Source organism: Hyla sarda, chromosome 13 (assembly GCF_029499605.1).
Source record: "Hyla sarda isolate aHylSar1 chromosome 13, aHylSar1.hap1, whole genome shotgun sequence".
Taxonomy (NCBI): domain Eukaryota; kingdom Metazoa; phylum Chordata; class Amphibia; order Anura; family Hylidae; genus Hyla; species Hyla sarda.
Genome location: NC_079201.1, coordinates 43,523,637 through 43,537,368, shown reverse-complemented (window position 1 = coordinate 43,537,368; position 13,732 = coordinate 43,523,637). Strand labels below are relative to the sequence as shown.

Here is a 13,732-nt window from a genome sequence, read left to right as displayed (position 1 = left end):
ATGCAAAATTATCGCAAGTATCGCTGAAAATTTACTACTAACATAAAGTAGAATATGTCATGAATGAAAAGGTAAAAGCATCCCAGAGTTATTAATGCATAAAGTGACAGAGGTCAGAATTGCATAAAAGGGCTGAGTCCTTAAGGTGAAAATGGTCCCTGAGGAGGCGTTAAATAAATATCAGTAAGCGTGATTAATACTTTTACCTTGTGTAATTTCACATTATTACACAACTTAATTTCTGAATTCATTTGTTTTTGTTACTTTGTATGTGTGGATTACCAACATATAATGAAAATGTTATGCCCATAGCACAATTGGAAATATAATAAGTGCCAAAAATTGCGGTGTTCAATACTTATTTCACTGGCTGTATGCTTGGAATGTATATTGCTATGTAGCTGAAGTAAAGAGATGTACATCTTGACAGTTATTTTGTACTTTAGGGAACAAGATTCCCTAAAGTACATATAACTTCAAGGCTGGTTACTCCCGAGTTGTAATACAAACAGTAACCACTTTTATTGTTGTGTCCATGGTGAAATTTGTGTACCTTGTATAAGTGTAGATAAGATGAATAGTCATTGTGCAACCAACTTCCTATAGTTGTGATTGCATTTAGCCAGGCTTCATATGCTGTGCTCTGGCCACTCACAGGTCACAGCCTCCAGAACAATCAGGAGCAGTGGGCGGGATATTAAAAAATGTAAATTGTCAGAGCCTTGCACATTGCAGTTTTACTAGCTTTCTGTCTGCTATTGTCTAGCACTTTTTCTGACCACCTGCTTGTTTACTGACCATTCGTTAGCCAGCTGTTCTGTGCCTTGTAGTCTGTCTTGTTTGACTCTTTGACTATCCTTCTGCTTAGTGTTTTGGTACCATGTTACTTTCTGGTTTGGACTTTGGCCTGTTTGACTCCACTTAACTTTGTTTGTCAATTTGTTTGTTTGCAGTATTGTGCTCTTTAGTTTGAGCTTTGGTTTAAAGGGTAAACCAGCCTGTTCTCAGGTTGTGGGTGGTACTGCAGGAGAGAATTTGTAATACCACAAACAACCTGAGGACAGGTTTGGCATTGTTTTTTGAAAGAAATCAACTTTTTTTTTTTATTCCTGGATAACTCATTTGATCATCTGATCCCTGACTTCCATTCTGTTTGTTATTTGTTTTGTAATCTTCTGATGCCCCTGAACTTAGTCTAGCACAGTGAGTCCAGTCCAGATTGTCAGGAAGCAGGGATTGTGGGCAATACTAGGGCTGCACTTTTTCTTTCCGGACTTTGTTCAATAAACAGGGAAGCGCTAGTGTGTCTGGACATGTCCTGTGGACCCTTCTGCTCTACAGGAGGTTTCTGTCCTCCCTGAGCTCGCATTAGGACACCTGCATGACAGGTTGACAAAGAGCCAGTGGCAGCTGAACATATAGTTTATTGGTATACAAGGCAACCAAAATATCTCTTTTTTTCTACAAAAATAGATTGCATAGCAGCCCAATCACTGGGAAGCAAAACAGCCCAATAAATTTAAGACACCCGACATCATATAAAACATTGATCTTAAAATTTTTCAATATAATGTAAAACATTAAAACTAAACATTAAAATAATGAGGACAACCATTATTTTGTGTCCATCTTTCTTCAAGAAATGCCAAAAGGGAAGGGAATAAGGCAGTAAAATTTACAATTAAAATTATTTCCTTTAGAAAATAACCTGTAGCTAAAGAGTTTTGTGCAGATTGGATGATATATGGCCAGAGAGAGTCCACATCATGGAGAAATTCATATTATCTTGTAGCTTGTTCTCGTTCAAAGGACTTGGGTCAGTAGTGTTCAGCGGGAACCAAAACATCAGCATGTTGGGAGGAATATCATTCTGCTTTGAGAGGAAGGTAAACAGAGGTTAGTCTACATAACACAATTACATTTTTCAGCTACACATCACAAAAATATAAAATTCCAAATAACCTAAACAAATTGAAAACTGTTAAAGGGGACATCTGGATGTAGAAAAAAATTTTTATCCCCTTATCCACATTCATTATTTAGCCCGGTTTTCCTTCCAGGAAACACACCCACCGGTAGGAAGTAAAGCAAAAGCTGATTGTACCTTTTCCCAGTTATCCCTGGTGCTAGTGTTGTAAGGTTTGTGTTAGGCATTTTACAGGGCAATTAAAATACACATGCATTTTAAAAAATAAAGTTTGTTAAATTAACACCCCCCAACATTATTTTACTGGGGATTTTTTATTTATTTTTTAATCTGGCATCCAATATAGTTCAGAAAAAAACAACAACTTTTTTTTTTTATCTTATACACACATATATTATACATATATATATATATATATATATATATTATTTCATTAAAAAGAAGAAAAAAAAAGTAACAAGAAACTGGACTACATCAAAAAAGTTTTTTCAATAAAATAGTAAACAAGGTTTTTTTTCATTGAGGTCTTTATAAAAAGTCTAGGCAGGGGCAGCCATCTGATAGGCAGGGGCAGCCCGAGCTTAGCATTATCCTGTAAAATGGCTAATGCTAATAAACCCTGTTTACCCCAGTACTACCAACACAAGGAAGAGCTGGGTATCATCAGACTGGGACCATCTAATAATGACTGTCTGAGTTTGGGGTGGTAGCAGGTTGGTATTATCAGGCTAGGCAGGGCAAAAATAAATGTCCCTTTTCACACCAGGGGTGTCATACTGCTACTGCTTGTTTTGTATCTGGCTGGTTATAGAAAACAGGGAGGACCTTATGCATTTTGTTTATTATTTACTGCACAGTGACAGGCTGAACACTGTGGCCCCACCACAAAACTCCAACTCTGCATTACCAAAATGTCACATGACAAAATAATCATCATCAAATCATTGTCTGTCTGGCTGAAATGGAGCATCAGTGAACTAATTATTGACTGTCAATGGTGCATCAGAAAATAAAAATAGTTTGGACAGTTTCTTTATTAATCTCTATTGAAGTTTTTTTTAAGACATGCTATTTACTGCTCCCAAGTAGGTCTATGTAATCTGTTTTTTTTAATTAGCCATCAGAAAGACAGATATAATTGGTTGACCATTGAGGTCCAGTTAACACTGGACCTCAATGGTCAACCAATTATATCTGTCTTTCTGATGGCTAATTAAAAAAAACGTAGATTACATAGACCTACTTGGGAGCAGTTCCCCATTCACACCTAAAACCTTGTAACACTAACGTGTTACAAGGTTTTAGGTGTGAATGGGGAACAATTGTCCTGAATTTAGTTTTCTCACTCTTACACTCTCTAATATTGGTCACTGGAAGTTCACATTGAGCTCTAAGTATCTGAAAAAAAATAATTGTTGCTCTAGATAAGGCTGCAAGAAGATTGCCAAGACCTTCAAACTGAGCTGTATAGCATAGTGGGCAGACAAGACCAGGACAGGTTCCACTCAGAACAGACCTCACCATGGGCGACCAAAGAAGTTGCCTTCCCAGGTCTCATGTGAATCATTAGAGTTACATGACACCAGGGAAGGCTAATTACTAATTGGGCCCAATTTAAATATTTCCACTTAGGGGTGAACTCATTGTTGTCAAATTTTATATTTGAAGGGGTACTCCACCTCTAGACATGTTATTCCTTATCCAAAGGATAAGGGGATAACATGGCTGATCATGGGGGGGTCTGGCCACTAGGGACCCTACGATCTCCGACGCAGCACCTAAGTCATCCGATATATGGAGTCAACTCCACTCTGTGCCGGATGACTGACGATCACAGCCACCATGCCCCCTACATTCATGTCCTTGTGCTGTGTACTAGCCATCCCGCCCCTCCCATAGACCTGAAAGGAGGGGGCGTAGCGTGACGTGTGGTGTGTCGTCACACTCAAAAATCTCAAAGACCCAGGCCTTATGGTCGTACGATCGCAGTGCCAGCATGGAAATCATGGGGGAAGTCCCAGCAGCCAAGCCTCCAGAGACTGATCCCCCTATCCTTTGCATAGGGGATACCACGTCTAGGGTTTACCAGAGTTTACCCTAAATAACTCTTGGCAAAGCATTATATAGGGTAACCGGGCCACTATCAAGGGATTAGCATCAACAATGCAAGGTTGTGGCAGTACAGGAGTCTCTCTTTTTAAGATGAGTACTCCAGCAGATATACCACATTAAAGGGGCCATCCACCATAAGGTGACTTTAGTACTTACCTGCCAAGAGTAATTATGACATGCTTCAGTGCATGTGTTGGGGCTATAGCTTTCTTTATGTGAAATGGCTATTTCCTGTTGTAGTTCCCTCCCCCTACAATTTTAAGTCACAGGATCCCTTGTTTGTATATGTGAGTTCACTGTTCTCCCTCCCACATATTAGTCACTCCACCCTTTGCAGCACAACTGAACTACAATTCCCTGCAGCCCTGTGGAGAATAATCTCACTCCCATTTAGCGGTCGCTCCACCAATTGAAGCAGATAGGTTCACTTTCAACACCTGACTAGTGATGTCTCGGACCACACTGCAACCTGGGAAAACCTGAGACAACACTCATTGTTAAAAATAAACATCGGGGGCAAAGATCACATAAGAATTGCAAGACCATTCATGTAGCACAGTTAAATAAAAAAAATCCTGGAATAGAAAGACTATGCGGAGGAAAGCATGACGTGCTCCAAAATCTCCTTGTAGACGGATGTATTGACCCTGGACTTAATAAGGCACAGTGGACCGACATGGCTCCCAAATCATAGTAATTGGGGGGGGGGGGGGCCTTTGGGGTTTTCACGAGCTGTAAGCCATAATCTTCACAATTATGACAAATCAGGGCTTGAACTATCTTGCTTCGCATGTAATGAGTTTCTCTCATATATCAGTTTCCCCCTTTAAGTTGCATTACTGAAATTTGAAGTGTAATTTTAACTGTCTGTTTTTGCCTATACATTTGTGAAATCCCCATAACTAGATGGCCTCCATGTTGGAAAATGCAGTCCAATGTACATCCTGTTCAATGTATGCAATCCTTGAACAACAGTTTGAGGGTGCATATTGTTGTGCGAGATGTGTGCTAGTTGTTCGTTTGGAAGCCCAGATCCTGCATCTAGAGGAGCAACTGGCAACAATGAGAAGCATTAACAACATGGAGAGGAGTCTCCTGCTCACTGAGCAGGCACTCTCGGGAGTAGAGGTGGGGGAGGACAGTGGGACGGAGTTGCAGGACAGTCAGGCAGTTAGCTGGGTTACAGTTAGAAAGCGGGGTAGGGGAAAAAGTTTCAGGGAGGCTAGTCCTGAACTGGCATACCCCAACAAGTTTGCCCGCTTGGCAGATGCCATTACAGAGCTAGCAGAACTGCAGCAGGACTCTGCCTCTGACCGCCAGGGGGGTGTCTGTTCCAGTAAGGAGGGAGGGAGGAGTACAGGGCAGGCCGGACTGGTACTAGTGGTGGGGGACTCGATTATTAGGGGGAAAGACAGGGCGATCTGTCACAAAGACCGGGATCGCCGAACAGTGTGTTGTCTGCCTGGCGCACGAGTTCAGCACATCGCGGATCGGGTTGACAGGTTGCTGGGCGGGGCTGGAGAGGACCCAGCAGTCATGGTACATATTGGCACCAATGACAAAGTAAGAGGTAGGTGGAGTGTCCTTAAAAATGATTTCAGGGACTTAGGCCGCAAGCTTAAAGCAAGGACCTCCAAGGTAGTATTTTCTGAAATACTGCCAGTACCACAAGCCGCACCAGAGAGGCAGCGAGAGATCAGGGAGGTAAACAAGTGGCTCAGAAGCTGGTGTAGGAAGGAGGGGTTTGGGTTCATGGAGAACTGGGCTGACTTCGCTGTCGGTTATCGGCTCTACCGTAGGGACGGGCTGCACCTTAATGGGGAGGGTGCAGCTGTGCTTGGGGAGAAGATGGCTAGAAGGGTGGAGGAGTGTTTAAACTAGGGACTTGGGGGGAGGGGGAAAATAGTGTAGATAGAGAGGTGGGAATTATAAATGTACCTGGGGGTGAAGCGGAGGGAGGGGTTAGAATAGTTAATAGGAATAGGCTTCATAGGAAAATTTTCATAGGAAAATAAAACTTACACCCATGAATCACATTAACCCCAATAACAAAGGATGGAAATGTAAAGTGTATGTTCACAAATGCCAGAAGTCTAGCAAATAAAATTGGGGAGCTTGAGGCCTTGATACTGGAGGAACATATTGATATAGTTGGGGTCACTGAGACATGACTGGGCTGTCAATCTGCAGGGGTTTACATTGTTTTGCAAAGATAGAATGAACAGAAAAGGTGGTGGAGTCTGTCTGTATGTAAGAAGTGGTATGAAAGTCAGTGTGAACGATGCCATAGTGTGTGATGATTCTGAGGATGTGGAATCACTGTGGGTAGAATTACAAAAGGAGGGAAATACTGAAAAAATAATACTTGGTGTAATCTACAGACCCCTTAATATCACTGAAGAGATAGAAGGTCGGCTGCATAAACAAATAGAGAGGGCTGCCCGGGGAGGTACTGAAGGGGTTATTGTATTGTATGCATCCATCACACAGTGTATTTATCCTGTCAGCATTTAATGTTATCTCTTTGCTAGGAATGTAGCCGCGAAGGTTAATTAACCATATTAGGACTTCCTATTCTTACATGTGTTATGGCTTTCTCGATCATCTGTCTCTCCCATGAATTTTCTCAGAAACCTCCGTATACCTAATATTATAGGCTAGAGATTATACCAAATATTTGAGTGACGGAAGGAGGGGTGCAACCTGGGGGCTCGTCCGGGATCGAGAAAGTCATCCCCGGATCCGTATGAGGGATATCTGTTTTATCCTCTGTCTGATCCGAGGGCACTGACAGCGTCTCGATCCAAGTAAGTAGAACCATTTACTTAGAAACTTCGGGAGGTTGCTGTGTCTGGGACACAGAGTGTCAGGGACACAATAGAAAAAGGCTCAGGGAGTCATAGGTGATTATAAGAGGTGCTCCGGGAGCCCCATATCACCTTAGTCAGAGATAAGTGCACTTAAAACTAAAAGAAGCTGTTCGGGGAACAGAAGGTTACAAGCTTGATTTAACTCTTATATATATATATATGTAGTTTGTAATAATAAGAAATTTTAGAAGTGATAAGATCATTTGTTTGTGTGAGATGTTGACCGGGTAAGTGTACGGTCAAATCTCACTGTGATTTTTTTGTACTAACATCATTGTCTGTGTAAAATTGCATGCGTTGTGGAGAGCTGCAAGACGCCCCACCCCTCTGGCTAGGAGAGAATCTGTTGACCCAGAGACCGGTGAACGCAAGTGGCGGCTCAAAACAGCACTAGTCGATAGGGGTTTTGGGAGAGTGAGCAAACATTAAGACACGAGTCCGCTGATCAGTTGACAGGAATTGTCGGAGCCTTTGCGGTTCAGTACAGCCAGTCCTGACAGTGATTGTATGATCGCACTCCAAAACCAAACATACGAACATGGGAGCAAAAGGCTCTAAAACTAAGTACCCTAAACCAGAGCCAGGGGAAACTTGCAAATGTTATGTAGCCCATGTTAGTCCAAAAAACTATTACCTGATCAATCCATGGGTAGACGATTTAGCAGGCTGGACTGAGGTAATGGATGCTGCAGATCCATTCCCCAGAGACGGTGACAATAGTGTGTATCATATGGATATGGTCAAAGGACTATGTCTGGGTGATAAGGCAGCCTGGCCGCATTTCGATGCGGACCCTTCCTGGGACATGGATTATATGTCCAAGGGAGGGGAACAGTGGCTAGAAATAGCCCCCCATTGGTTCATGCAGGTAATAAGAAAAGGAATAAGAACCACAGCTGTCCCAAAGATGATAGGTCCCTTCATGAGATAGAACGGGAAATAAGTTTGAAAGGGAGAGACCAGAAATTTCCACCACCACCCCCTTCACCGTATAACAGACCCCCTCCAGTAGTGCCTCAGTACCCAGTGTTGACTCCAAATGAAGAAGATGCAGTCACAGCAGTCATAACTAGGAGAGCTCCCCAGCCACAACCTTTAGCAGATTTAGCATGAGAGAAGGGAGCTGCAGGAAGAGATAAGGACGCTGGTGCTCAAGGAGTTACTAGTGGGGGGGTCCAGACCCGCAGTATGTCTGATAAACAAGAAGTAAGTGAAGAAGTTAAAATGTTTGCCCCTTTTCTAACAGCAGGACAGCATCTTATAAAAAAGCCCATAGATCTAGATCTCCTCAACAAAATCATCAAACATTGTCCAAAGCCCTCTGTAACCCCATTAGGGACAGTTTCATATCTGAAAAAGGCATGTGAAGGAAGGAATTACACACAGGAGGATTTAAGGCTTATTATAGATGGCATAGTAGGCAAATATACAGCATGGAATTGGGAAAATGTAACATCCATATCAGAAATAGAGGGAGACATAGATGCCCCAAATTATGTATGTAACACAGAAGAAGGACGGAAAAAGATATGGAAGGAAATAAAAGAGGAAATGAACCAGGTGTTCAAACAGAAATCCTCACTGCCCGTAGCAGTTGCATGCAGACAGAAGTCTGCTGAGACTGTCACTGAGTTTTGGAAGCGATTTATGGATTGTTGGAAAACTGAGGCAGGATTTGCTGTAAAGGACAATGATAACCTAATCATTTCCACATTTGTGAATAATCCGTCAGATAAACTAATCCTGATAGTAAAACAAAATGTATCCACCTGGACCTCAGATTCCATTGCTGAATTTGAGAAACATCTTTATGAGAAAGAGTCTGCAGGCTGCTTTGACGTCAAGAGAGTAACCCTCCCTACACACGCATACAGCAGTAGAGGAAGAGGGAGGGCTAGAGGAAGAGGGAGGAACAGCAGCAGATCCCACAGTGCAGGACAGGGCTACAACAGAGAGCAGGGCTCATACATACCTAATGATTGCTGCTACAATTGTGGGAAGAGTGGACATTGGGCTAGACAGTGCCGCGCACCAAAGAAAGCTGCTCAAACACAAAACGCACAGGGACCTGATGTTCAGTCACAACACAATCAAGTGGGTCAGACACTTCAGGCACAGGGTTCACAGGGATCCACACAGGGACAGCCCAGATTCCCACTGGACTGGAGCCAGCAACAGCCCTACTGAGGGTGCCCGGAGGGACAAAACCCGACTTTCACACAGGTCACAACACATTGGAAAGACACACCAGTAATCCATTTAAGAGTAGGAGAAAGAAAGGTGGGATTCATGGTAGACAGTGGAGCTACTTCTAGTGTGTTGAACAGTTCAATGTACAAGGGACCATTGAGAAAGTCTGAGCCCTCTATGGGAATAAATGGGGTTTTAACAAAGACCTATTGCACAGAGTCCTTGCCAGAAGAGACCATTGACAGGGAATACATTACAGATCACACTTTCAGCATTATACCTGAGTGCCCAGTGAGTCTTCTTGGGAGAGATCTGTTTGTAAAGCTGGGATTGCAGCTCACAGTTGAAAACAACAGTATCAGTATATACTCTGATGCTTTGCCCATTGTAACTCCACTGATTTTTACAAACATACAGGAACACCCAGAGCTAGGGGACATAGACCCATCACTGTGGGCAAATGGGGACTATGACACAGGGCTCATTGATTGCACACCATACAAAGCTACCCTAAGGGAAGGCAGTACACCTGCATATCAGAAACAATACCCCCTTTCAAGAGAAAAACTTGATGAACTTAGGTCAATGATAGAAGAATTCCTAGAAAATGGAATCCTGGAAGAGGTGATTTCACCCTACAGCACGCCCGTCAATCCAGTGACAAAGGCAGATGGTACTACCCGCTTTGTACAGGATTTGAGGGCAATAAACAACATTATTGTGCCTATTGCTCCTATTGTCCCAGATGTCAATTCACTTCTTTCTGCCATTCCTGCAGACGCTGTCTATTTCAGTGCGATAGATCTGAAGAATGCTTTTTTTTCTATCCCAGTTGATAAGGTGACCAGACCACTTTTTGCTTTTTCCTTTGACGGACGTCAACTGACCGGGTGCAGAATGCCCCAGGGATATGCTGATTCACCTGTTGTGTACAGCATAGTCCTCCAAGCCACATTAAAACCATGGTACCCCCCCCCCAAGGTTCTGTGCTGCTGCAATATGTCGATGATTTGTTGTTATGTAGCATGTCAGCGGAGGCCAGCATTCAGGATGGTTTATCACTGTTACAATGGTTATCAGGATGTGGTCACAAAGTGGCACTTAAGAAAATGCAATGGTGTAAAACGCAGGTGAAATATTTAGGGTTTGTCCTCACGAAGGGAGAAAGGAGAATCAGCACAGAAAAGGTCAAGTCTATTGCGGGCCTGGTCACCCCGCACACCAAGAAAGAAATGCTTTCCTTCCTTGGTAAGATAAACTACTGTAGACAATGGATCCCTGATTGCTCCTACTATGACAATGTTCTGAGGCAAGCCACTCTGGAACAGAGTCCAGATTTGGTGAAATGGTCTCCTGGAATGTATGATGCATTTGATTATTTGAAATGTTCGCTCATGTCGAGTCCGGGGCTTGGCCTCCCTGACTATAAAATGCCTTTTCACATGTTTGCACACCAAAATTGTAAAACCATGGCGGGGGTACTGACACAAGAACATGGAGGCAAGTTACGTCCTTGTGCATTTTTCTCAAAGGTGATGTCCACCTCTGTACAGGGGATGCCGGCATGTCTGCGTTCCCTTGCATCCTGTGCAATGATGGTAGAACTGACAACTCCTATTACCCTGGGACACTTGACCTTCCTGCACACCACACATGATGTTGTAGGCTTACTTAAAGGTGTACATACACAGCACATGTCAGCACAAAGATTGGTGCTATCCAATTTTGCAGAAAAATCCAAAAACAGGATTGATCTGCAAAGAGGGGAAGCCGTGCCTACCAAAACACAACGCATCTGTCTTCATTGCACATTTTTATACAGTTTCAGCTCTGCTAATCCTACATTCCTCACGCTGCTTCACATGCTTTTCCATTCTCAACCTTGAGTCTCTCTACTGATGTTTCCACATCACTGATGCCAAGCAGTTAGTCACAGACTACATACACAGATGCATCACATGTTTGAGAAACAATCCTAACAACCCATTGATGATTCCTCACCAACACCTTGACTACCCCACTACACCATTCACTCACTTGCAGGTGGATTACACGCATATACCTAAACCAAAAGGGAAACAGGAATATGCATTAGTGATAGTGGATATGTTCTCCAGATGGCCAGAAGTCTTTCCTACAAAATCAGAGGATGCTAAAACTACAGCCAAAATCCTGACCCAACAGATAGTCCCAAGGTGGGACCGTCCTCTGGTCATTGAATCAGACCGTGGGCCGGCCTTTACCTCAAAGCTCAACAAGGAGATAGTAAGATTGTTACAGGTGGAGTGGAAATTCCATATTCCATATCACCCAGAGACTTCAAGGGTCGTGGAACGGATGAACAGAACAGTGAAAGACAAACTTAGGAAGGCCACTGCTGGAACATTTGAAAAATGGAAACAAATCCTGCCCATAATACTTGCAGAGATCAGAATGACACCTAATAAGAAGCTAGGGTTGTCACCATTTGAAATTCTAATGGATAGGCCCTTCCCTACACCCTGGGCACAGCGCCCCCCTAGTGATACAGGAAGGGGATTTGGACCTGATCAGAGATGAGTATGTTATTAATCTGATCAAGGTCCTCAGTAAAACTGAAGAAAAAGTTGCTTGTAAATCTCCCTCTCTTCCACAGGAACCAACTCACCCATTCCGGGTAGGAGACCAGGTGATTGTCAAGGCCCTCCAGAAGGGAAAGAAACCGGGGAGCTTCATCTACGGACAACCCACCGAGGCCATCACCAGAACAGTGGTCCTCACTGAGCAGTCACCCACCTGAATCCACGCCACAAGGATCAAGCTGTTAAAGAAAAGAGAGGTACTAACGGAGGCAGACAGCCTTGACCTCGAAAAAGGCGGAAAAGGGGTACAAACGGGGGCAGACAGCCCTGACCCCCAACTAGGCAAAAAAGGGGTACAAACGGGGGCAGACAGCCCTGACCCCCAACTAAGCGAAAGTCTCCATGAGTTCTGGCAGTTAATTGACAAGAATGACACCCCAAATCATACTGATAACAATCTCATTGACTTTTCTGACATGTAGAGACACGGAGAGCTATAAGCAAAATTACAAGCAGCAGAATCCTCTAATACCCCACACCATGGCTTTCAAGAATAAAAGAGCGGTATCTGATTCAACATATGAGGACACTTTAGCAATGGAAACAGGAGTCTCAGATGCCAATCTTTGGGTAGAATGGATGAAATACCTTCCATCAATAAAAGTAATTGTTATATTTGCGGGACTGCGAAACCACATTTGGGTACGGTGCCATTCACGCTTCCCTCAAATATAGAACATTTTTTTTAAATCTTTTCAAGAATATTTCTAATAATGACACTGATTGCGGAACCTGGAAAATGAAATACCCTTTGCTAACAGAGACCCCACACTCAGGGGCAGGTATACACATATACCCAGGGAATTACACATGCTATAGGGGAGAAAAGGAAGGTGTCAATAGAAAGAACTTTACAAAGAGATATTGTGCTAGTTATAGCTCTGTAGAAGTGTCACTCACTCAGAACCAAGTTTTTTCAATACATTTACTGGATCTGTGGCGATCTGTGGCGATGGTAGAATAAGGTTCAAGCTAGAGGGCAAGTGGAAAGGAGAGTGTGCTCTAGCTAAAGCCATTATGAACATTCACATATTCACAGAAGGGGGAGAACACGTAAACTCTGCCACAAAAAGGATAAAGAGGTCAACACCTGCAGGTAGCTTCGATCCACATGTATACATAGACATGATAGGGGTCCCAAGAGGGGTCCCTGATGAGTTCAAAGCCAGGAGTCAAGTCGCTGCGGGCTTTGAATCTATCCTTTCTATAATCACTGTGAACAAAAATGTAGACTGGATTAATTACATTTACTATAATCAACAAAGGTTTGTAAACTACACAAGGGATGCGTTACGAGGTGTTGCAGAGCAGCTCCAAGCTGATTCAATTATGACATTTCAGAACAGAATGGTCTTAGATATGATTCTGGCAGAAAAAGGTGGGGTGTGCAAAGTGCTTGTGGATCCTACATCATGCTGCACCTTCATACCTAACAACACTGGTCCCAATGGTAAAGTAACTATTGCAATACAAAAGTTAGAGGACCTGTCTGCCGAACTAAAAAAGAACTCAGGTATTACAGATCCCTGGGATCAATATTTTGGATGGTTTACTAACTGGAAACATGATTAACACAATTAGCTATTATAATTTTTGTAATCATTATAGTTATTGCTGCATTTTCTCTATGTGTGATACCATGTATTAGGAGGTTGCTAGAAAAGGGAGTCGCCAATGCCACGGCCACATTTTACCAGGCCACGCCCTCATTGGCTAATGAAGATACTACACCCAGTGGATACATGCAATACCTAAAACTCTACAGAGAATGGAAGTTAAAAAAAAAGGAGAACCGTATGGTATAAAATATTATAAGGTTCTAAGAGGGGATTGAAGGGGTTATTGTATTGTATGCATCCATCACACAGTGTCTTTATCCTGTCAGCATTTAATGTTATCTCTTTGCTAGGAATGTAGCCGCGAAGGTTAATTAACCATATTAAGACTCCCTATTCTTACATGTGTTATGGCTTTCTCGATCATCTGTCTCTCCCATGAATTCTCTCAGAAAC

At 43.0% G+C, this 13,732-nt stretch overlaps 1 protein-coding gene across 11 annotated transcripts in view; it reads right to left on the bottom strand.

The window, feature by feature from the left end:
- Window positions 1-1,414: 1,414 nt before the first annotated feature.
- Window positions 1,415-13,732, bottom strand: part of LLGL2 (LLGL scribble cell polarity complex component 2) — a 578,766-nt gene continuing 566,448 nt past the window's right edge. For 9 of the 11 annotated variants that reach the window (XM_056550314.1, XM_056550313.1, XM_056550317.1 and 6 more), the window contains one exon: window positions 1,415-1,873. In XM_056550314.1, the coding sequence (XP_056406289.1) occupies window positions 1,866-1,873 (8 nt within the window). In that variant the 3' untranslated portion in view covers window positions 1,415-1,865. The remainder of the gene's footprint in view (window positions 1,874-13,732) is intronic. The other 2 variants (XM_056550316.1, XM_056550318.1) reach the window with 1 other exon arrangement.